Source organism: Geotrypetes seraphini, chromosome 10 (genome assembly GCF_902459505.1).
Source record: "Geotrypetes seraphini chromosome 10, aGeoSer1.1, whole genome shotgun sequence".
Lineage (NCBI taxonomy): Eukaryota > Metazoa > Chordata > Amphibia > Gymnophiona > Dermophiidae > Geotrypetes > Geotrypetes seraphini.
This window is the reverse complement of record NC_047093.1, coordinates 15,385,472-15,411,057: the sequence shown is the minus strand read 5'-3', so window position 1 is coordinate 15,411,057 and position 25,586 is coordinate 15,385,472. Positions and strand designations below refer to the sequence as shown.

General features: G+C 44.8%; 1 protein-coding gene across 9 annotated transcripts in view; it reads left to right on the top strand.

Moving 5' to 3' along the window:
- Nucleotides 1-25,586, top strand: part of CEP112 (centrosomal protein 112) — a 729,616-nt gene that overhangs the window by 680,128 nt on the left and 23,902 nt on the right. For all 9 annotated transcript variants that reach the window (XM_033961733.1, XM_033961732.1, XM_033961731.1 and 6 more), the window contains one exon: nt 20,539-20,640. In XM_033961733.1, the coding sequence (XP_033817624.1) occupies nt 20,539-20,640 (102 nt within the window). The remainder of the gene's footprint in view (nt 1-20,538; nt 20,641-25,586) is intronic.

The following is a 25,586-nucleotide window of genomic DNA, read 5'->3' as shown; positions in this document are numbered from 1 at the left end:
ACCAAAAATGGGGTCCCGGTTTATATTTGGGTCACCACCTCTACCCCCTTCCAAAATTATTTGTATTCTGCCGCTCTCCCTGTCCTAGCCTCGGGCTCATACCTCTACTGATGATCGTCGGTGGACTTGCAGCGGGCAGGAGCAAACTTTCCAAGTTCCTGCCCCGCTGTTAACTGGCTGCCTGTGAGTATCTTTGGCCGCTGAGAAGAAGCACGAGCAGGCGTGCAATTTTGCGCTTCTGCTCAGTGCTGAGCGGCTTCCATAATGGCTCCTGCGAAGGATAATAGATATGTTTTCTACGAACCGCAGCAGCTTTCTAAATTTATAACTACTAAACTTTAGAGTTCCTCTGCTATGAGAAGTGCGATCAAGTAATACCGTTTTGAGAAGTTTGTTTTGGGACTGTCAAGCTGCGTCTTTATTTTCCTCTTTTTTTTATTTCGAATTGATGATTTCAGCCTAATATATCAGCTCCGTCTCCAGTTATTGAGGACTAAAATATACTTAGGATTGGACTTTATTTTCCTTTTATTAATGAGAAGCAAGGATAATTAATCCTTACTAAATAGAATTTTTCTCTCCCTTTTGTATTATTTGCTTTTTGACTGTTCTCTTGTCAAATGTTTGAAAATGCATAAATAAAGAATTTTAAAAGAAGATGCACTCTGAATATTAAGGCTTTACTGAGTGTAGGATGTCAGGAGGATGTTAACGCTTGACTACCGAGTCTCCCCTGAAGATGGTCTCTCAATAGCAGAGTCAAAGAAACTGCACCAGTGATTCCCAGTGGTGATTCACCTTTTCTTAAGGCAACCCATAGCAATGACCTCAGGTTCACAAGCCAACAATGGGCTCGATTTATGAAACTTGCACAAGCCAGTTGTGAAATTGACATTGACCTTCAAGTATGTGGTGACGCTCGTAGTGTGCCAACACGATCAAAGCCTTTTTTGTGAGGCTGGTGTTGGTACAAGACTTCTTATGATCCTGTCGGTTCAGTGAGCGCTTACCCCATTCAAGTGTGGGCACAATGAGGTCTGTCAAAGAATTATCACAGTGTCTGGCACCGCAGTCCTTTGATCTGGCCCTGCCACTTCAGATCAGGTGGTAAAGCCAGCACAAATCCACAGAATACCCACTGGCAGGAAAAGTCTTACCACTAATAGACAGATCATGTAGCATGTTCTGCAGTCATTTCCGACACTGCTGCCAAAAATCTATGTGTGTAGTCTTCATAAGGAGAGCTAGGAAGTACAGTGGTGCCTCGCATAACGGCCGCCTCGCACAGCGAACGCTGCGCACAACGAACTTTATGTCTTGATTCGTACAACGGACTTCGTTTCACACAATGAAGTCGCCCGAGCTGCATCCTTCCGGGGTTCCTGCGGGGTTGGATCGCAGCGGGGTTGGTCGAGCCGCGAGGGTAGTCTCCTTCTCCTTACCTGCCCTGTCGCAGCACACAGCCGAACGGAAATCTTCCCGATGTCAGCGCTGACGTCGGAGGGAGGGCTTAAGCAAAGCCCTCCCTTCCTCCGACGTCAGCGCTGACATCAGGAAGACTTCCGGTCGGCTGTGTGCGGCTGCGGCAGGGCAGGTAGGAAGAAGGCAATGGCGAACGAAAGAGGGGGGAGGGGGCGGTCCGCCCCGAAGAATGTGCACAGCTGGTCAGGTCCCCCGATCGACCGACAACAGGCCCGGCCGACAAACCTCCCTGCCCTGTAGCCGCGAATCTAAATTACCTCTTACAGCAGCTTCAATAATCCAGCTGCTGTAAGAAGGTAATTTAGATTCGCGGCTACAGGACAGGGAGATTTGTCCGACCGGGCCTGTTCTGTTGTCGGTCGGGTGCAAAAGCGCCACAAAGGTGGAGGCAGGGAGGGAGGAAAGGTGGAGTGGAGAAGAAAAGACGCTTAAGGGGGGAGAAGGCCGCTGAAAGCACATGTTGGAGCAGGGGATGAGAGGGAGGGAGAGAAGGGGAAATATTGGACAAGGGCAGAAGGGATGCTAAATCATAGGGTGACAGGCAGAGAGAACAACAGGAAAAAGAGTGGAAGCAATCTTGAACCCTGAGGGTGAGGGAAGAGAGAGGTGGTGAGATGATTGATCATGGGGAGAGGGACAAAAGGGAATAGAGATGGGATAGGAAGATAGTGGAAGTAAAAGGACAGGGAGATGTATGTTTTTAGATGTATCTAAATAAAAATAATAACAAAAAATTTATCTTTTTTTATGTCATCTTAGCATATTTTATGCTACAGAACGAATTATTTTTTTTAACATGTATTGTTATGGGAAAACGCGTTTCACATAACGAACTTTTCGCATAACAAACTTGCTCCTGGAACCAATTAAGTTCGTTGTGTGAGGCACCACTGTACAGGGATACCCAGGCGCTTCGTTTTGGGTGTCTGTCTGAATTTATTTTGTGTTTTGATTGCACCCAACATGTACAAATGCACCTGTACCTATCCATAGGTCTCCATCGTGTCACACCCAAGGGTTCTGCATTGTAATGCAACCTGTAGATTGTTCAACTCCGGAAAAATCCATCCTGGGCAGTCCAGACTTTGGCAAAGTTCCTGAAATGTTCACTATCATTCACAAGTACTCAAATACACCTCCGGCTTAGTTTATTTCAGAATAAACGAAGCCGTGACCATCCGTGACAAATCCCTTTCCTTTTCATCAGGCGCCACAGCTTTCGGAAGTAATCTCAAAGCCCTCGTGTTAGTTGTACCACACTATCGACGCAATTTGTAATCTGTTAGGAAACGAGGCGATTTTATTTCACTTTTTTCTTAGTGTACTGATTACTTGTGCTCTCTTGGGGATCCTTTTATTGGGTACACCGACAAATGAGCGCAGGACAATTGCGCCCCGTCAAATGCACGCGCCAACAAGTTCACGCAGGACAATGACGGCCCGTCAATTACGCTAGTGTTAGGGTAAGGTTTAAATGAGGATTAAATCCTCATCTAAACCTTACCCTAACACTAGATACCAAGTGAATATTTTAAGTGTAATTGGGGGGGGGGGGGGGTTTCCCGTAACCCACAAAAAGACAAAATAGTATCCATGGCACCATTGTCCTGCGTGCACTTGTTGGTGCACACGTTTGTCAGGCCACGTTTTGTTAAGGCGCTCTAACCGATTTAGCGTGCACATATTCTATGTGCACCTTAGCATTTAGCATGCACTAAATCAGTTAGTGCACCTTAATATAAAGGACCCCTTAGAACATAAGAGGGTCAGACCAGTGGTCCATCGTGCCCAGCAATCCGCTCACGCATTGGCCCTTAGGTCAAAGACCAGTGCTCTATTAGAGTCTAGCCTTACCTGCATACGCTCTGGTTCAGCAGGAACTTGTCCAACTTTGTCTTGAATCCCTGGAGGGTGTTTTCCCCTATTTGAATCCCTGAAGGGTGCTTTCCCCTATAACAGCCTCCGGAAGAGCGTTCCAGATTTCTACCACTGTGGGTGAAGAAGAACTTCCTTACATTTGTACGGAATCTTTTCCCTTCTAACTTTAGCGAGTGCCCTCTCGTTCTCTTCATCTTGGAGAAGGTGAACAATCTCTCTTTCTCTACTAAGTCAATTCCCTTCAATATCTTGAATGTTTTGATCATGTCCTCTCTCGATCATGTCCTCTCTTGAAGGGACAAGAGGCCTAGTTTCTCTAGCCTCTCATTGTACGGCAACTCCTCCAGTCCCTTAACCATTTTTGTCATTCTTCTCTGGACCCTTTCGAGTAATAACTCTTTTGTGTAACAGTACATTTGTAAGCATAAAGACTAAAACACAATGGGATATTTGAATTCTGGTATATCTATATTATTTTGACAGACTAGTTTTATTTTTTGGATCAGACTGTTCCTCTTTTCTCCTCTCGCTGCCAGTACAATAAGAAATCATTTTAAACATCGGCCCCAAGCTATCTGTCAGCTGTCAGTAAATCATATTTTTTCTGTTTCTCAGTAGCATAAATGCTTCTTCAGGCATTAGACTTAGTAACAGTATTCATATTTCTGCTTACTTTTCAAGCATTCTTTAAGTTGGAAGGGGCAGTCTTTTTTAATACTTTCATTCTGATATATATAAGTTTGGGAAAAGAAAAGAAGGTACCAAGCCTCGAAGCAAAGCAAAACCAACAAAGAGGCACTGGAGATGTGAAATCCAACCTGTGGTCACAAATTCTTTATTTGCAGTTTGTATCAAAGTTTTATAGGAACCTATCTAAACCTTCCTTGAACCCCTGTAGCATGCTCTGGCCTATCACAACCTCCGGAAGTGTGTTCCATGTGTCCACCACCCTCTGGGTAAAAAAGAACTTCCTAGCGTTTGTTCTAAACCTGTCCCCTTTCAATTTCTCCGAGTGCCCCCTTGTACTTGTGGTTCCCCACAGTCTGAAGAATCTGTCCTTGTCTACCTTCTCTAAACCTTCAAAATCCTGAAGGGCATAGAGAAGGTAGACAGGAAAAGATTCTTCAGACTGTGGGGAACCACAAGTACAAGGGGGCACTCGGAGAAATTGAAAGGGGACAGGTTTAGAACAAACGCTAGGAAGTTCTTTTTTACCCAGAGGGTAGTGGACACATGGAACACACTTCCGGAGGTTGTGATAGGCCAGAGCACAGGGGTTCAAGGAAGGTTTAGATAGGTTCCTAAAGGATAAGGGGATTGAGGGGTACAGATAGAAGTAGAGGTAGGTTATAGGAATAGTCAGGGACCACTTCACAGGTCATAGGCCTGATGGGCCGCCGTGGGAGCAGATCGCTGGGCGCGATGGACCTCTGGTCTGACCCAGTGGAGGCAACTTCTTATGTTCTTATGTTCTTAAGCAAAATTCCAAAAGACAAAGTCCCAACTAGGATCCAAGTTTCGGCAATACCATCGCCTTCCTCAGGGGACAGTTATGAACTTGCAAAGTGCTGCAAACTGTGCGTGTGAACGCGTCGGCGTCTCTTCGTCCAAAAAGAAGCGCCAAAAACTATATAAGTTTTGCACATTACAGGGAAGAGAATGTGAATAATAGATATATTTAAGGGATGGGGTGAAAGAAGGACCATCAAACCATTCAGTTTAGGAGAGTTCTGGACCTGAATTGGATTTAATTTTTGTACTCGGAGGGAAGGGGTAGAGGTCTACAAAATCCTAGGAGAAGTGGAATGGGTAAAAGCGAATTGATTGTTTACTCTTTCAAGAAGTACAAAGACTAGGGAGCATGCCATGAAGTTACATGGTAATACGTATAAAACAAACCTACTTTTAAGTTCTGGAGCATATGATGAAAGCAGTTAGCATAACTGGGTTTAAGAAAGGTTTGGATAACTTCCTAAAGAGAAAAGCTCTTAAACTGTTTTTTAAGGAAAACCTGGGATCTGAAGCATGGAATCTTGTTTTTCTTTGGGGTTCCAGAATCTTGCTACTTGTTGGGATCCTTTTGGAAGCAGGATGCTGGGCTAGATGGACCTTTGGTCTGACCCAGTATGGCCTTTCTTATGTCCAAAGCCACAAAACAAAAGTGGGATGGGGCAATGGTCTTTCCAAATGAAAAGGTAAATAAAAGGATCATTAAAATCATACGTTTACTATGTCCATCCACAAAGAAGTAGACCCAACCCAGCACTGTGTTTCAGCGTTTGGCACACCTGCCTCAGGAGTCAAACATGCACTAAAATATAAAACGGACAGAGAGCAAATATATCAATCACGCATCTTTTGTAAAACTAATACTCATAAAGATAAAAATATACATTAAAACAAATAAATATAAGTGTCATCTAAAGACCATTGCCTCATCCCACTTTTGCTTTGTGGTTTTGCTAATTTCATGGGACTGATTGCTGTTGGACTCCCTTTGTGATTTCTTATGTCCAAGCAATTTTTCCTTAGTAATTTCATTACAACATAATCTCAAGAAAAGACATTAAAGGGGCAATTCTATAACTAGGTACCACAATATAGGCGTCTCGAAGCTGTGCACTGAGCACTAATTCGAGGTCGTATTGAGGTAGAAGATGATATTTTCCTTCTTAAAGGACCCTCCGCCAAAGGACACCTGCTGAAAATAAAGGGCGGGAAGTTTCATGGCGACACCAGGAAATACTTCTTCACCGAAAGAGTGGTTGACAGCTGGAATAAGCTCCCAGTACAAGTGAGCGAGGCCAGCAGCGTGCCAGATTTTAAGAACAGATGGGATGCTCATGTCAGATCTCTACGAGGGAAAAGGTCATCAGAGAGCGATTAACTAGGGGGGTGGGTCAATGGAGTGGGCAGACTCGATGGGCCTCGGCCTTTTTCTGCCGTCACTTTCTATGTTTCTATGTAATTCTGTAACTGCATATAGACGCCAAGAGGTACATAATCGAAACATAAATACGTCTAAAAACCCACCAAAAAGACAGGTCGTCCAAGTGGCGATAATCAAAATGGGTTTTAAACATATCTAAAAATGGCTTAGGCCTTTTCAGTGCTGCTGTACGCCCAGAGTGAAAAGGGGCGTTTTTGAAGGAGTGGTTAGGGCGGGAGGTGGGCGGGATGTGGGCCGACCTAGACTTAGGGCCAGTTTTACAAAGCCGTGCAGCAACGGCCCCGAAGCCCTTTAAATCTCTATGGGCTTCAGGGCTGTTACCGTGCTGCAGCCGCTAGCGCGGCTTTGTAAAACAGGCCTTTAGTCTTCCTGCAACGAAATTGAAAGTTCAACGAGACTTCCTAGACCCCCATCTGGAATACTGTGTACAATTCTGGAGGCCACATTATCAAAAAGATGTGCGGAGAGTTGAGTCGGTTCAGCGAATGGCCACTAGGATGGTCTCAGGACTCAAGGATCTCCCGTATGAGGAACGACTGGGTAAGTTGCAGCTGTACTCACTCGAGGAACGCAGAGAGAGGGGAGACATGATCGAGACGTTCAAATATGTCACGGGCCGTATCGAGGTGGAAGAGGATCTCTTTTTCCTTAAAGGACCCACGGCAACAAGAGGGCATCCGTTGAAAATCAGGGGTGGGAAATTTCAAGGCGACACCAGAAAATATTTTTTCACCGAAAGGGTGGTTGATCGCTGGAATAATCTTCCACAGCAGGTAATTGAGGCCAGCAGCGTGCCAGATTTTAAGAAAAGATGGGATTGGCATGTGGGATCTCTTCATGGAGGTAGTTAGGGGGTGGGCCATTAGTGTGGGCAGACTGGATGGGCCGTGGCCCTTTTCTGCCGTCATGTTCTATGTTTCTATTTGGCATGTGGGATCTCTTCATGGAGGTAGTTAGGGGGTGGGCCATTAGGGTGGGCAGACTGGATGGGCCGTGGCCCTTTTCTGCCGTCATGTTCTATGTTTCTATGAACTTATACGTTGTGACTTAGGCGATCTAAAAACAGGTATAAGTGCTCAGAAGGTATGAAAAGAGACCAGATTACAACTACAGGGACAAAATATAGACCCCCCTCCCTCCCCACCCAGTGATCACCTCTTAATTTTTTTTATTTCTAATCAGCTAAGTAGTCCATCTCAATACCATCTTCTAGAAGCCAGTGAAGACCTGGCACACTAAGTAGAAGGAAACTGTGGAAGCTACAGTTCTCTGCTCACAGACAGTGTATTCAAGCGATTATGGTGAACTTACAGGGCAGCATTTTGCCACTTTTTAAATCAGCTGCTTTGTTGGCTTTTAGAGAATGACACGGTGACAAAATTCATCACCGTCCCCGTCCCTGTGGATAACCGCGGGAAACCATCTTCATGCTATTCTTTAAGGAGAGAGGGAAGAATCAGAGTATGAATGGCCACAACCACTGACCCTCAAGCTTTGCTTTGAAGAATGCTGGTGTAGAAGGACTGAGGTTGAGATAGACACTGAAGAATGACAGTCTCTGGTATCCAGAGCAGATATTGTGATGTCATAATGCCTCATTCCACCAGTGCCTAAGAGCCAATCACATCAGTGATGTCACAATGGCTTCATTATCCTTGGCTCCCATAAGAATCAGAGTATGAATGGCCACAACCACTGACCCGCAAGCTTTGCTTTGAAGAATGCTGGTGTAGAAGGACCGAGGTTGAAATAGACACTAGAAAATGACATGGGATTATTTCCCGCGGTTATCCACGGGGACAGGAACGGTGATGAATTTTGTCACCGTGCCATTCTCTATTGGCTTTCCTTTGACTAGGAGGCAGCTTTGATCACTAGGACTCGTTTTGCCCAAATGATCAACTGACTCCAAAACTAGTTTTCATTTACGAATGAAGCAGTCCTTGAAATCATGGCAGAATCTTCCGACTGTATAGAATTCATTTCAGCTGCTGATCTGTCATTTCACAGGGATCTTTTTCGGTCTTATAATCTTCAAACTGAGGTGGGAAACTTTTCATAGAAATCCAAAGTCAAGAGTTTAATTGTTAATTTAGAATCTAATGGTGTATTTTAGCCTGCTTTTTTCTTTTCCTGCCACAGGGTATGTTGTGGCTGATTCATTAGGAAGATGCTTCATTTCCTAGAGAGCGTCTCATAGTTGCTGTGGTAACAAACAAGATAGATTTTTCTTGAACGAGCAATTCACGAGAAGCTTAACTTTGCTTTAATGTGTATCTATCTGTATGTGTATGTACGATTAATGATTTTGAGCCAGGAGGATAACATAACAAATGCCCTTGGCGCACATACACACATGTACCTTAGACTTAAAATGAGCTTTTAGAATTAGCTCACAAGAATCTTTGAAAGTTAAAACTTCTTTAAAATCCTATTGTGCACTTGAATCCCCAGCTGGGTCCTGGAGAAAAGAGAGAAAATGCCAAGAAGGAAGCGGTAGCATTTGGTCGATGAATGAGTCTTCAGATTGTTCGAAAAGTGATTAATCTTCCGGCAGCAAGTTCTTCCTCTGATGCAAAATAATACTTCTGCAGCTGAGCTCTCTAGAATTTTTATACAACAGAGGAAAAGATAGGGGTGATAGGAGCACTGTAGCCTGCTTTCATACAATCCCTCTGCTGTGGTTCTGATCCAGAAGAACATCTAAGATAAGACCTGATTAAACAAAAGGCCATGTGATAGACCTCTGTCATGGTTATTTAACAATCCCATTTCCGTCCACCTGATATATTTCAAAGATTGGAGTTCTGTCCTCTTCTGCTTAGTTGATTCAAACATATAGGGTCAAAGGGTAAAGGGTCACACTCTTAGGAGTGCCATAAGAAAGCTGTTCCAAGGGCGAACCCTTCACTGCTGCTCACTAGCATGGTGTCACTGGCTGGATATTGACCAGACACTTTTCAGCCTGCAGACTCTTCAGAATTTTCAAAGTAAAATGCCACGCGTTCTTTCACATTTACATCTGCAGTGATCTCAACGTCCCTCCTTGAGGGCCGCAATCCAGTTGGGTTTTTAGGATTTCCCCAATGAAATATGCATGAGATCTATTTGCTGCACTGCTTTCAATGCATATTCATTGGGGAAATCCTGAAAACCCGACTGGATTGCGGCCCTCAAGGAGGGACTTTGAGATTCCTATGCTAAAGTGTACGGGGCATCGGCTAACTGAAAATTTGGGAAGATTCAAGAGTATGCACATAGCTCCAAATACTGCCTCAAACCTGCCCCAGGAACTGCATCCCCTAAGGTTTAAAGTGCAGACGTAAAGACCACTTTTATATTGGGGTGCCTGGTTTAGCAGGGTAGGTAGGGGTTTATTTGGGCCCTATTTGATAAAGTCTTTATAAAATACTAACGTGAGTGGTAGTGTTTGCTCTGAATGACTACATGAACATTTAGGACCAGATACTATAAACGGCGTCCTGATTGTAGGTGGCGGTAAGCATCCTACCACTGTCTAACCAGCCAATTGGGACACATGTTTTCTAAAAAAAAAAAAAACAAAATCCCAAGGCAGGCTGCCTACACTGTAGGCGTTTGTCGTGGTTGAGGGAGAGTGTTCCCGCTAAGCTGCGCTGGCGTGCGCTGGCGCACAAAATATTAGGTCGCAGCGCACAAGTTTCTCGTCACAGCGCAGGACCGGCAAGATTGACTCATTTGAACTTCTGCAAGATCAGCATCGGAAGCGTGCGCTGGGCCGGAGAGATCTTGGGGAGCCTCCGACAGTGGCTTTCTCCCCTCTCTGCAGCTCTCCTTTACTTCCCAGCGCAGCGATTCACGAAGGCAGCCTCGGGGCTTTTGCTGAGTCGCGGCTGCCTCTGATGATGCAACTTCCTCTTTCCTCAGAGGCGGCGCGACACAACAAAGGACCCGAGGCTGCCTTCGTGAATCGCTGCGCTGGGAAGTAAGAAGAGCTGCTGGGAGGGGAGAAAACCACTATCAGTCTGGGAAGCTGCTGGGCAGGGGAAAAAAGGGACAGCTGCTACTGGAAAGGGAGAAGGAGAGATGCTTCTGGGAGGGGAGGAGGGAAAGGAATCTGGGAAGCTGCTGGGCCAGGAAAAAAAAAGGGACAGCTGCTACTGGAGAGGGAGAAGGAGAAGGAGAGATGCATCTGGGAGGGGAGGAGGGAAAGGAATCTGGGAAGCTGCTGGGCCAGGAAAAAAAAGGACAGCTGCTACTGGAGAGGGAGAAGAAGGAGAGATGCTTCTGGGAGGGGAGGAGGGAAAGGAATCTTGGAAGCTGCTGGGCAAGGAAAAAAAGGGACAGCTGCTACTGGATAAGGAGAAGAAGGAGAGATGCTTCTGGGAGGGGAGGAGGGAAAGGAATCTGGGAAGCTGCTGGGCTAGGAAAAAAAGGGACAGCTGCTACTGGAGAGGGAGAAGGAGACGGAGAGATGCTTCTGGGAGGGGAGGAGGGAAAGGAATCTGGGAAGCTGCTGGGCTAGGAAAAAAAGGGACAGCTGCTACTGGAGAGGGAGAAGGAGACGGAGAGATGCTTCTGGGAGGGGAGGAGGGAAAGGAATCTGGGAAGCTGCTGGGCCAGGAAAAAAAAGGACAGCTGCTACTGGAGAGGGAGAAGAAGGAGAGATGCTTCTGGGAGGGGAGGAGGGAAAGGAATCTGGGAAGCTGCTGGGCAAGGAAAAAAAAGGGACAGCTGCTACTGGAGAGGGAGACGGAGAGATGCTGCTGGGAGGGGAGGAAGGGAAGAGAGTTACTGCTGGACAGGAGGCTGGGAGAAAGAAAGAAAGGGGGCAGGCAGGGAAACAGAAGGAAAGAAGAGAAACAGAAAAAAAGAAAGAAAGGTCAGGGAGAGAGGAAGAAAAAGTTGGGGGAGGGAATGAGGTGTGGAGGAGAGAAAGCATACAGGCTGATAGAAGGGAAGAAAGATTGGATGCACAGTCAGAAGAAGAAAGTGCAACCAGAAATCACCAGACAAGGTAGGAAAAATGATTTTATTTTAAATTTAGCAAAGTGGAGGCAGTATTACCACAGTTTTCAAAGGAATTTGCCCAAATAACTTAATAGTTAACTGGGTAAATTCCCAGAGATGAAAACTTCCCTTCACTTACTATGCACAGTTCTGAATTTATATCTGCTGTCTATATTTTACAATATGGTCCCCTTTTACTAAACCGCAATAGTGGTTTTTAGCGCAGGGAGCCTATGAGCGTCAAGAGCAGTGCTGGGCATTCAGCGCAGCTCCCTGCGCTAAAAACTGCTATTGTGGTTTAATAAAAAGGATGGAGGGTATATTTGTCTATTTTTGTATGCTATAAAAACCAAATACAGAGAGAGACTGAGAGCTGTTGACGAAGAGCTACGTGTGTGTCTTTCTTCCATTCCAGCCAGAATATCAGCTTTGTGTTCAGCCAAACAGGCCCAGGTTTCGCACTGAATAAAGTATTTTATAATTTTTATTTCATAATAAAGTAATTATAAAATACTTTCTTTGTGTTTATTTGATTCCTATTCAAGAGAATTACTTTATATATAGTCAATATAGGCAGAGAGTTAAATTTTTTAACATTTTCTAATGGTGGTGTGCCTCGTGATTTTTTTCATGAAACAAGTGTGCCTTTGCCCAAAAAAGGTTGAAAAACACTGGTCTAGAAATTGAAAGCATCAAACGTATTGTCTTCTGGACTGTTTTTAATTTACAGTTTACACATATGGATGTAACAGACATAACTACATTTGTTGTAAAACATTTATTAAGATATCATTTCATCCCTACAATTTCTGTGTTCTTAAAAATATTATTTAACGTTATTTAATTTAGCGTGTAGGCCTAAAATTCCTTTGAATACCTCGTCCTCATGTATCAGCAACTTTGACAACATATTTATTTGGCTCATAACTTGCTGGCGCCCGATATTTTTAGCTCACAGTGAAAAAAGTTTGCTCACAACACCCGCCCGCTTAGAGGGAACACTAGACATGTCAGGACACTTAAGCTCACACAAGGCTGGGCATGGGCGTGGTTTCACCCGGAAGTGGCCTTGGGTGAGCTTAAGTAGCCCTAGGCGTCTCCCTAGGGCCATAACAGAAGCCTGAAATATAGGCCAGCAAAATGTTCAGGCATCTAAGCCAATCAGAGCCTTAGGCCCCCTCCCCAATGCATCCCAGAATGCACCGGGAAGGGGAAGGCCCACCATTTTGGTGTATACCAGTGGTCTCAAACATGCGGCCCGTGGACCACATGCGGCCCACCAGGTACTATTTTGAGGCCCACGGTATGTTTATCATAATCACAAAAGTTAAATAAAACAGTTTCTTGATCATATGTCTCTTTAGCTATAAATTACAATATTATTATTAAGACTTAGCTAAAAGGAAAGATTTATAAACTATAAAGAGTTTTACCTCATGCAAAATTGTCATTTCTTTAATAAGACATTAACTATTTTTTCTGAGGCCTTCCAAGTACCTACAAATCCCAAATGTGGCCCTGCAAAGGATTTGAGTTTGAGACCACTGGTGTATACTATATAGAGGGGCCTTAGCTGTGTATCATAGATATAGATATATACCAAAATAGAATATATACCAAAATAGAAAAGGAAGATAATCTATAAAGTATATAAAGTAATCAAATCATCAAAACTAACGCCATTCAAGAAAGCCACTATGGCATCTAATATAAGAAATCTAAATCTAAATGTTATTATAAATGTTCAAGATATAATTAAGTCATGATCCTAATTGAGTATTTGGATGTTTAAAGAAAACTGTGGTGGACATATCATAAAATATACAGACTTCAATCTTTGGAACCTCTTATGATGTATACCATTCCAAGTTCCTGTCTTGAATCATTTATGTCCACCACGAGATGATGCGGTATATAAACTTAAGGTTTAGTTTAGTTAGATTTCTTATATTAGATGCCATAGTGGCTTTTTTGAATGGTGGTGTTTTGATGATTTGATTACTGTATATACTTTATAGATTATCTTCCCTTTTTCTATTTTGGCCACCATTTTGGTGTGGCAGGCCTGCCGGCTGGAGGGTGTAAGCATCCCTCTGGCCTGACAAAGAGGTATGGGGGGTGGGGGGCTTTGGGGTGGGGAGTCTAGAAGCTGGGGGAAAGTGGGGGGGGGGGCCTGAAGGGAGGTTGCCGGCTGGGGGAGGTCGTCAGTTGGGGGTTCTGGAGGGAGTGGGCATCCCCACTGCCGGGGGTATCCGGGGGGGGGGGGTTTCAGGGGTTACGGCAGGAGGGAGTTCACTGCCACAGCCACTCATCTGATCACGGCAAAGGGGATTCTCTCGCTTCGATCAGCTGATGGCAAAGGGATTCTCTAACCAGTGCCTGTGACATGGGCACCAGTTAGGCAGGGTTAAGTGTCTGTCTGTTAAGGCAGACAATATTCTGTATAGGACACCAGTCTGTGATTCTCAGCCGCTTCTTAGGTGGCTGTTGAGACCAGCGTCCTATACAGAATTTCTCCTTTGCAGCGGTTGTACTTATAAGCTGCATGTATACATGTGAACTGTATCTCTACATGCCTCCCAGCAAAATATACTCCGTCATGTCATGGTGTCTAAAAATCCGTTTATGCACATATGTAACCACAAAATGCAATATCAAACTACATGCAAACAACTCAAAAAGAGCTTTCCTACTACAGAGAACGCCTAAAAAAGCTCTCCATCTATTCAAAATTTCAATAGTTCAAAATACTTAATACAGTCTTCTGGTTACATAAAGCAAAAACAGAGGGTATATAGAAAAATTAAACAATCCTTCAAGGCTCCCTTCCAGTCATTGGCATAACAACCTACCCTCTGCTGCTTATTTTCAATTTCTATTTAAATCACACTGAGTGTTTAAGCGGACTTGAGCACTCAGTGTGATTTAAGCAGAAATTAATCTCGTAACTACCAGAGAGGGTAGGTTGTTATGCCAATGACTTGAAGAGGGAGCCTTGAAGGATCGTTTGATTTTTCTATATGACTCCCGTATAATTTCTGAGGCTTTTCCTACCCTCTGTTTTTTTGCTTTATGTAACTAGAGTACACTTCTCCCTCCGTATCCACGGGGGTTAGGGGCAGAGCTGGCCCGCAAATTTTAAAATACCGCGAATAATATTCGGGCCGGCTCTGACCTTCCCCCTGGCATCTCTTAAGCCTTACCTGGTGGTCTAGCGGATTTTCGGGGCAGGAGCGATCTTCCTACGCTCATGCTCCGTGCAGATCACTCATAGGAAATGGCTGCCGTGCACTCCCGTCGTAGTCTCGAGAGACCCGCTAGACCAGTGTTCTTCAACCACCGGTCCATGGACCAGTGCTGGTCCACAGAAATTTCCTGCCAGTCCACAGGGCCAGGCCCAAAACAGTGTTGTTCAACCACCGGTCCACGGTGCGATCGATGTGGCGTTATCTTCGAGCCAGCTCCCTCTTCCTAACTGATTCAGTGCACAAAGCCACGGGCAGTGGCTCCTACGGGCATCCTGCGCCTGAACCGGAAGCCTTCTCTCTGACGTTGCATCGTCAGAGGGAAGGTTTCCAGGTGAGGCAAGGGATGTGCAAGGTGCAATTAGTACTATTATGGGGGCGGGGTCTGGGGTGGAGATAGGCGGAGTTTGGCCCACAACTTAGCCCCGTGTTCTTCAGCCGCCGGTCCACGGACCGATGCCGATCCACAGAATAATTTTTTTATTTCTGCCGGTCCCATTGGTGTAAAAAGGTTGAAAAACACTGCGCTAGACCACCAGGTAAGGCTTAAGGGGGGGTCTAAGAGGGTTTAAAAATAGCCCAAAAAATGAAAACGTATCTAAAATAAATTGCGATGCTGAAACATAGAAACATAGAAAAAAGCGGCAGAAAAGGGCTATAGCCCACCAAGTCTGCCCATTCCAAGTATCCCTCCCCCCTGAGTTTACTCCCTTAACGATCCCACATGAGTATCCCATTTTCTCTTAAAATCCGTCACGATGCTGGCCTCTATCACCTGGAGTTGGAGTCTGTTCCAATGATCCACCACTCTTTCGGTGAAGAAGTACTTCCTGGAGTCTCCATGAAACTTCCCTCCCCTGACTTTCAGTGGATGCCCTCTGGTGGTCGAGGGTCCCATGAGCCAGAAGATATCCTCTTCTGTCTCGATGCGTCCCGTGATGTACTTATACGTTTCAATCATATCTCCCCGTTCTCTTCTTTCCTCAAGTGAGTACAGCCGCAATTTCTTTAGTCTTTCTTCATACGTGAGATCCCTGAGCCCCAAGACCATCCTGGTGACCGCTCGCTGCACCGACTCGATCCTCAGCACATCCACCACGGATTCGGAGGGAGTAGTGTAGTGAATAAAGTATTTTGAATAGTTGGAGAGCTTTTTTAGGCGTTCTCTATAGTAGGTAAGCTCTTTTTGAGTTGTGTGCATGTTAGTCATATGTGGCCACCTATAGTCCACATAAAATTGACTGTATAAAATTGTGCACAGTTCTTTAGAAGCCCATTTCCATGGACAAAGCACTAATTAACCACAGCAGTGACTTTGATAATTATCCTCTGGGCTTTCAGATGGAGCCAGCCTTTATGTCACGCTGTTCAACTATAGATACATCAAAGTGCTATGTGCAAACACAAGATGATTTCATTACTTATAAAAAAAAAGTGCTTTTATTTCACCTGGATTTTGGAAGCACTGCTATCCCCTCATTTGTTAAACTGTTAGGCACATCGGCAACAATGTTCTAACCCGTCTTTTGCTTGAGACCTTTCAGACACGTCTCTCTTTTCCGTTAAATTCCAAACAGATGTTAACAAAAGCCAGAAGCCCTAGTTCATAGAAATGAAAATCTTTCATTGATTTTAGTGCTCCAGAAAAATTTTTGCCAACCAGCATCCAAACAGTAAATTTGCTATCATTAAATCTTTTCACCCGTGAAATAATACTTCGATTGGCATGCTGTGTTCAATTCTGATTGTCTTCTCTCAAAAATGATATAGCAGAATTAGAAAAGGTTCAAAGAAGAGCAACCAAGATGATAAAGGAGATGGAACTCCTCTCGTATGAGGAAAAACTAAAGAGGTTAGGGTACTTAAGCTTGGAAAAGAGACAGGTGAGGGGAGATAGGATTGAAGTCTACAAAATCCTGAATGGAGTAGAACGGGTACAAGTGGATCAATTTTTCAAAAATTACAAAGACTAGGGAACACTCGATGAAGTTACAGAGAAATACTTTCAAAACCAATAGGAGGAAATATTTTTCATTCAGAGAATAGTTAAGCTCTGGAATGCGTTGCCAGAGGATGTGGTAACAGCGGTTAAACTAGCAGTTTTTAATAAAGGTTTGGACAAGTTCCTGGAGGAAAAGTCCATAGTCTGCTATTGAGACAGACATGGGGAAAGCAACTACTTTCCCTGGATTGGTAGCATGGATTGTTACTACTATGTATTGGGGGTTTTGACAGGTCCTAGTGGACTGGATTGGCCGCCGTGAAGACAGGATACTGGGGTAGATGGACAACTGGTGTGTTCTTCTGTTCATCCTGTCTGTGCAGTGGCAAGGGCCTGTACAGATATAAGGGCGGTGTGTACTCTTTTCAAAGGCATTTCTTCGGTGACTCTGGAATTCGAGTGATTTTTTTTTTGTTATGTATTTGACAAGGAATATAAGAGGCCTGTTGATCAGTCAGCCAATAACACACCAAACAGTAAGGGGAGAATTCCTCTAGGGGCACTACTCTGTTAACATGCACTAATCGTGTTGGCACGCACTAAACGCGAAAGATGGCCATAGGAATAAAATGGGTGTCTTTAGCATTTAGCACGTGCCAACGCAGTAACACCTTTTGATGAATTCCCCCCCCCCCAGGGGCCAATTCTATAAGGGACGCTAAAGGTTAGGTACCCAAATTCTAGGTGCTAAGCTGGCGTTCTGTAATAGCACATTTGTGCGTCTAGTGCATTACAGAATATTAGTTAAGTTAGCAATTAAGGGCCTAAATTTAGCTCCTCTTATGCCTTCTCTAGGGCCAACGTAATAAACGCAAGTGAATAAACGTAAGAGTAGGTGTCTAACTGACAATATTCAGTAAAGCACAGGCTGAAGTAGAACAGCCATGCTGCGCTCATGTCAATGCCCTCTTTGCAATTACGCTCTAGAACACTTAGGCGCCAAGCTATAAAATCTCAACTAAGTGTACTTAGGTGCCTAACTCCCATGTTGTTGCTTAATTACCATTAGGAGACTAATTGGTGCATAATTTAGCCCCCAAGGGAGCAGTTCTTTAACTGGACGCTTCAATTTGTGGTGGTTGTTATTAGGTCCCATCGACTCGTGCTTGAGTCCTAGCGACTTGAAGAATTGCGGATCTAAAAAAGAAATCAGTTTTGTGCTAGTCCGGAAAGGTCCTCCAGCCCCATGGTTGTTTTCAACGTGTTCTGCCATCTGGTTGCAGGTCGCCCTCTTCGGCCGGTTCCTTCGATCTTCCCAACCATGATGTCCTTCTCCAGCGATCTCTCTCTTCTGACGGTGTGACCAAAATAAGACAGTCGTAACGTCATCATTTGGGCTTCGAGTGACATAGCCGGTTTGATCTCTTCCACAATCGATTTGTTAGGTCTCCTGCTGGTCCACGGCCTAAACTCCTTCTCCAGCACCAAAGCTCAAATGAATCAATCGTCTTTCTGCCTTGTTTCCGTAGTATCCACCTTTCGCATAAGTAACTGGCCACTGAGAAATTGAGTGCGTGGACAAGTCTTCACTTGTTTTGAGTCTCTTCTAAAAGGTCACTTAAGTGGAAAAGTACTCTCTAAGTCAGAATCAGCAAGCCCACATTTAGATGTGCACGCCGATGCCATGTCAATAGCAGATGTAAATGTACGTACCTAAGTGCAACAGTTCCGCACATATCTTACAGTATTCTGAAAGTTGAGCATGTAACCTTTGACCCCTTATATACTTCATCCCCTTATAAATGTTGTGTGTGTAAGCTATGGAGTACCACTGAAAGTGCAGCTAGCAGGAGTAAGAGGATAATTATATATGACGTTGCCTAGGTTTAAAGGTTAGGAAGGTGCCTATTTTTAGCTTACATAGGCACTAGCTGAAATCATGGCTGGGAGGCAGATCGTTTTGCTTAGGGGGGAAGACAGAAGGGGGGCCACGGAGAGACAGTCAGGGAGGAACTGGAGGGGGAGAGGGAAAGGGGGCTGCTTTGGGGGAGGGGTATGCTGGGAGGCAGACAGCTTTGCTTGGGAGGGGAGACAGAAGGGGGGGGCATGGAGAGACAGGGAGGAACTGGAGGGGGGAGAGGGAAAGGGGGCTGCTTTCTAGCACCCGTTAATGTAACGGGCTTAAACACTAGTCATTTCATAAAAGCCCTTATACCCACATCAAAAAGGTTTATGATATGCCCATGTTCCCTCTCCCCCATAGGCAAAGATTGGGTATAAAGCTTTAGTGAATCGCTCCATTTTGTTTTTTCAGTAAGTGCTTTCCAATTTCTCTGATCCTAATAAGAGTAGTATTAATTTCAGAACCACAAAACAATATGGAAATTCTAAACAGGAATCTCAAGGGTACATTGTTTCTACGTTTATGAGTTGGCAAACAGAACGGGCACGATGAGCAGAAACATCTACGTGATGTTTGATCCTATCAATCATCCCAAGCATTTGTTTGAACTGACTCTAAATGTGAAATACAAATAAACGTACTTCATAAGAAAAAGGAACTATGATAGGATCCATAATTAATCAACCGGTGGCATGGAACCAAGACATGTAAATATGAATGGTTCTTGGCAGTGGTTACTGGTTTCAGGTGCATGTTAATGTATTTCTTTTCCACTGTTCACGTTTGGACCCCTGCCTCCTACACCCACAGCCCTTTACGATGTACTGTATGAAATTACACTCGTGGCGAGTATAGTTTCAAGTTTTTATTGAAATTTGATACTATCTCTTATCCAACTTCTAAGTGAGTTATAGATAAGGTAGGGAGAACGAGAGGGCACTCTCTAAAGTTGAAAGGGGATAGATTCCGTACGAATGTAAGGAAGTTCTTCTTCACCCAGAGAGTGGTAGAAAACTGGAACGCTCTTCTGGAGTCTGTCATAGGGGAAAACACCCTCCAGGGATTCAAGACAAAGTTGGACAAGTTCCTGCTAAACTGGAACGTACGCGGGTGAGGCTGGACTCATTTAGAGCACTGGTCTTTGACCTGGGGGCCGCCACGTGAGCGGACTGCTGGGCACGATGGACCACTGGTCAGACCCAGCAGTGGAAATCCTTATGTTCTTATAATCGGGAATACAAAATAAAAAACGCCAGTAACAATACAAATTAAAAAAGAGATTAAAAAAACTTAAGCAAATGGAGTACCACAAATAGGACAAATTGAACTAAACTAACCTGATACAGAAGGAAGATGGGGAAGAAATACAATTGATATTGGATAGAAAACAATTACGGAAAGGACAGAAAGAAGAGGAATGCTGTGATCTGATTCTTTTGAAAGGAGAACTTGTGTGACCTAGAGGAAGATTTAAATATTAAAGCAATCTTTGAATAAATGGGCCTTAAGAAGGCCTTTAAAGCGGTCTAAGTTATTTTATTCTTTTACTGGGGCTGGAAGAGTATTTCCAAGCTGCGGTGGGGGGGGGGGGCAACTACTGAAAAGATATCTTGACACTTGGTACCTATTATACGTAAAGAGGGGGTGGTTAGTAATTTGCGATCTGAAGTTCTGAGGAGACGGGATGGCTCGTAAGGAATAAAAAAATTTTCAATAAATTGAGGAGATTTTGTTTGCATCGTTTTAAAAGTTATTAATGAAATTTTATAGGGAATTCTGTTTAATAGGCAACCGACGAGCTTTACGTAACAAAGGGGTCACGTGATCAAACTTAGGTGGAGAAGCCAAGGGAGTTGTTTTATACAGATGCACAAAATACGAGCACAAATCCAGTAGAAATAGCTGCTCTCATAACATTTGTACGTTCACACCAGGGTTGGAGCTGGTGTTCCATAAAGAAAACCATTTTTCATCTTTAATTCTGCAAAATAAATTCTAGGTAACAGAAATGCTTTTAGCTTTATGGTTTTCTATTCATTTGTCACCGGGTAAAAAGAAAAATTGTTGTAAATTAATTACAGACTGTTCAAAATCCATTGGCATCAAAATGCTGGAATTATGTAACGCAACTTGATTGGTTCCCTTCCAGGTAAATCAACTTCGACAAGTGTATGAATTGAAGCTCAAAGGTCTAATGCCGATGTCCTTAAGAAAGGAACTGGAAGATACTATTTCTTCGTTAAAATCTCAGGTAATGTATTGAAGTCATAATGAATATATAGGGGTCTTTTACTAAGCTGCATTAACCCGCACTGTTTTCTGTGCTAAAAAGTAGCCAGCATGGTAAAATCCCATGTTCGCTGCTTAAAACTGGAGTGGGTGAAGCTGAAGGTGACATGGGTGGTGAAAGGGCGGCCAACTGCGATAGCTAGTGAGCGGATCAGTACCATACGGTGTCACAGTTGAACTTACCACCTTGCAGGACATGCAGCTGCACTACCAGCAGTCCAGCATAGCTGACACGGCAGCACTTGTTAAGCACATGTGGTTCACCCTTCCCCACATGACCTATATATCAGCTCACCCTTCTGAAATCACCCTCTTACACTTCATATCTCGCTCCCTTCATCATCCCATGCACAAACCCCCTACATCATTCTAATATATCCAGACACTGCCAACCTTGTCCCCAATATATCCCTCCTTGCCCCCCAATAGGCAAAGCACCCTTTGATCCCCATCCAAAATCTTACTCCCAGTCTCCCCTGAGACCTATGCAGGGGTGTCTATAGTACTGGGATCCAAAATAGCCATCATGACCCCTATCAGTCATCTCAATAGGGGTCATTCCTGCCATTGTGTCTCCAAGTGGCATCCCGGGCAGCAGCAGAGGAGCTCAACTGTCACACAGCCACCACTGGCCCACCATGGGCACTCTCGGGTAATTCCTGCAAGGGACTGTTGGTGGGGGTGGGATCAAGGTCTTGGGGGGGGGGCCGCAAGATTTTGGACTGGGGAATTTGACGGTCGGAGAGGTCAGAAGGAGGGACATGGGGGTGACTGGACATGTCATGGTCACATTGAGATGATTGGACGTATTGGGCATATTGGGATCATGGGGGGGGGGGAATTGGACACGTCGAAGTGATGTGATATCTGAGGGTGATTTCAGGAGAGAGCGCAATATGTGGGTCGTGGGAGGGCATCTGATATATGGGTTGATGTTGGAGGGTGAACTGATGTGGGGGGAGGGGAGTGCCACCACAGTAATAGCAGTTTTTAAATTTTATTTTTGTGGGCCCGCACCTCAAATAGCATGTGTGCTCCTTTATTGTCTGCCACTGCATGTGCTCTGTGCAGTAAACATGGGGAAAATGCAGAGCTATTTACCCCTCCCCATTTACCTCAAAGGCTTTGCACTCACTGTACCTTAACAGCAACAAATGTGCTTTTATAAAGCAGTACCCCAGTGCACAAGCACAAATGTACCTCCGAGACACGCCTTCACGGTTCATAGTCAGTGGCGCACAAGACGCCAGCGTGCCGACAATTCGGCGCAAGACAGAAGCGCGCAGGGGAAAAAGTAATTTTTAAAGAGCTCCGACGGGGGGTTGGGGTAGCAACCCCCCACTTTATTGGTTAGTGTTCGCGCTGCTGTTGGAGGGGGGTTCGGGGAGTTGGAAACCTCCATTATAGAGAAAACGGAACTTTTTCTGATTTTGGGGGGGGAAAAGTTCAGTTTTCTCTATAATGTGGGGGGTTTCACCCCCCGCAACGGCAGCGCGAACACTAACCAATAAAGTGGGGGGGTTGCCACCCCAAACCCCCAGTCGGAGCTCTTTAAAAATTATTTTTTCCCCCGCGCGCTTCTGTCTTGCGCCGAATTGTCGGCACGCTGGCATCTGGCGCGTGATTATCCCGTCACCGAAGTGACATCTGTTGGGCTGTAGCACCACAAGCCTTCAATCACAATTACCCAAAGGGAGGGGCCGCATACCTTTGCTCCTTCTAGAACCCAATTAATGTAAACCTTAAGTTTTTCCAGCAATTGGCGCCATTGAATGGTTTACTCTCCCTCTCCTTCCCCCCCAAGGGACTTGAAACACTTACTCTGCAGCTTTCTGGCTCTAGCCAGGCCAGGGAGCAGAAGCTAAGTTCAGGAACTGCGTGTTATTAGGTAGCACTTGTCACTGAGCCACCGAGCCACCAGTCTGGCTCTATATTTGCTTATTTAATCTGTGTGTTTATCTTATACCAGTTGCAAAAAGCCTTGTGGCAATGTACAAAACAGGATCAACAGCATACGGTAATCCCTAACAAGGGAAAACAATGGAAAATACAAAGAGAACCAGCAGAGGAGAAGCCAAAAGAATAAATTAAATTAAACAGTAAAGAAAAGAAATGGTTAGCCTTGGCTGTAATGATGCCAGCATCCTGCAGTTACCGTTTAATAATTCTTAAGGGCTCTGTGCTTTTGAAGTCCAAATAGTACTGCCCTGTCTTTACTTTATAATTGTAAATTAATCCCCTGAAGGATAATTTCGTAGCAGGTCTCCTCAGCAGGAAGTCAGGATAGGTGCCTGTTTTATAGAGACAACTTAGGGGCAGATTTTAGAAAAGACAGCCAAGTCAGTACGTTGCACATGGGACCTCCATTTCTCCTGTATCTTAGGAAAAAAATTGGCCGCATTACATAGAAACATAGAAAGATGACGGCAGAAAAGGGCTATAGCCCATCAAGTCTGCCCACTCTACTGACCCACCCCATTAAGTCTGAGTACTAATGACCTAGTTCCTTAACTCGACCCTCGTAAGGATCCTACTAGGGCATCCCATTTATTCTTAAAGTCAATAACGCTGGTGGCCTTGATCACCTGCTCTGGAAGCTTGTTCCAGTGATCTACAACCCTTTCTGTGAAGAAATACTTCCTTATGTCACTATCGAATTTCCCTCCTCTGAGTTTGAATGGATGCCCCCTTGTGACCGAGGGTCCCCTGAGAAAGAAGATGTCTTCTTCCACCTCGACACGTCCCGTGATGTATTTAAATGTCTCAATCATGTCCCCCCTCTCCCTGCGCTCCTCTAGAGTGTAGAGCTGCAATTTGTTTAGTCTTTCTTCGTACGAGAGACCCTTGAGCCCTGAGATCATCCTGGTGGCCATCCGCTGAACCGACTCAACTCTAAGCACGTCTTTTCGGTAATGTGGCCTCCAGAATTGCACACAGTACTCCAGATAAGGTCTCACCATGGTTCTGTACAGTGGCATTATGACTTCAGATTTGCGGCTAACGAAGCTTCTATTGATACATCCCATAAGTTGCCTTGCTTTGGATGAGGCCTTCTCTACTTGTTTGGCGGCCTTCATGTCCGCACTGATGATTATTCCCAAGTCTCTTTCTTCTGAAGTCCTAGCTAGTGTTTCTCCATTTAAGGTGTAAGGTTTGCATGGATTTCTGCTACCAAGATGCATAACCTTACATTTCTTAGCGTTGAAGCCCAGCTGCCATGTCGAGGACCAGTTTTCCAACGTAAGCAGATCCTGCGTCATACTATCCTGCAGATTGCTTTCACTTACTATATTACATAGTTTGGCGTCATCAGCGAATAGAGTTACTTTACCCTGAAGCCCTTGGGTCAAGGTCCCACATGAACGACTACTTCGAAAATTTGCGAGCCATGGGATCGAGGGTGGAATACTCACGTAGATTAAAAACTAGTTGGCAGATAGGAAACAGAGAGTGGGAGTAAATGGAACATACTCACACTGGAAAAGAGTCACGAGTGGAGTGCCGCAGGGTTCGGTGCTTGGACCCGTGCTCTTCAACATATTTATAAACGACCTGGAAATTGGTACAACGAGGGAGGTGATTAAATTTGCAGATGATACAAAGTTATTCAGGGTAGTAAAAGCACGGGAGGATTGTAAAAACCTCCAAAGTGACATAAACACACTCGAGAAATGGGCTGCCACATGGCAAATGAGGTTTAACGTGAATAAGTGTAAGGTGATGCATGTCGGTAACAAAAATCTTATAAACGAATACAGGATGTCCAGTGTGGTACTTGGAGAGACCCCCGAAGAAAGAGGCTTGGGAGTACTGGTCGTCAAGTCAATGAAGCCGTCTGCGCAATGTGCGGCGGTGGCAAAAAGGGCAAACAGAATGCTAGGAATGATTAAGAAGGGGATCACAAACAGATCAGAGAAGGTTATCATGTCGCTGTACCAGGCCATGGTACGCCCCCACCTGGAATACTGCGTCCTGCACTGGTCACCATACATGAAGAAGGACACGGTACTACTCGAGAGGGTCCAGAGAAGAGCGACTAAAATGATTAAGGGACTGGAGGAGTTGCCATACAGTGAGAGATTGGAGAAACGGGGCCTCTTCTCCCTCAAACAGAGGAGATTGAGAGGGAACATTCAAGATACTGAAGGGAATAGACTTAGTAGATAAAGACAGGTTGTTCACCCTGTCCAAGGTAGAGCGAACGAGAGGGCATTCTCTAAAGTTAAAAGGGGATAGATTCCGTACAAATGTAAGGAAGTTCTTCACCCAGAGATTGGTAGAAAACTGGAACGCTCTTCCGGAGTCTGTCATAGGGGAAAACACCCTTCAGGGATTCAAGACAAAAGTTAGACAAGTTCCTGCTGAACCAGAATGTACGCAGGTAAAGCTAGACTCAGGGCACTGGTCTTTGACCTGGGGGCCGCCGCATGAGTGGACTGCTGGGCACGATGGACCACTGGTCTAAACCCAGCAGCAGCAATTCTTATGTTCCTATTCTGTTCTTATGTTCAAAATATGTATATGAAAAAGAGATGTCCAAGTGCTGGTTTTGTCCTGTATGAACATCCATGTTAAAAACCAAAACATCCAAACTATGAATGGTGTAAAATAAGGGGCATGGACATTAGCATAGGAACGTCAATTCATGTGGGGGAGTAGCAAACTGCTGCGACTTCCCTTACTCCTTCCCGTGGAGAACTGCTCAGTCAGAGCACCTTTCTGTAAAATGGACATGCCAAGTACTACCACTACTATCCGTTCAGTCGTGTCCGATCCTTGGATACTCTGTAGGCCACTCCTCGCCATGCTTCCCTGTTTTCCACGGCTTCTTTCAATTGCTTGATGTTCGTTCCCATGTCATTCTTGATGGTATCCAGTCAACGGGCCTTTGGTCTCCCCCTGTTTCCT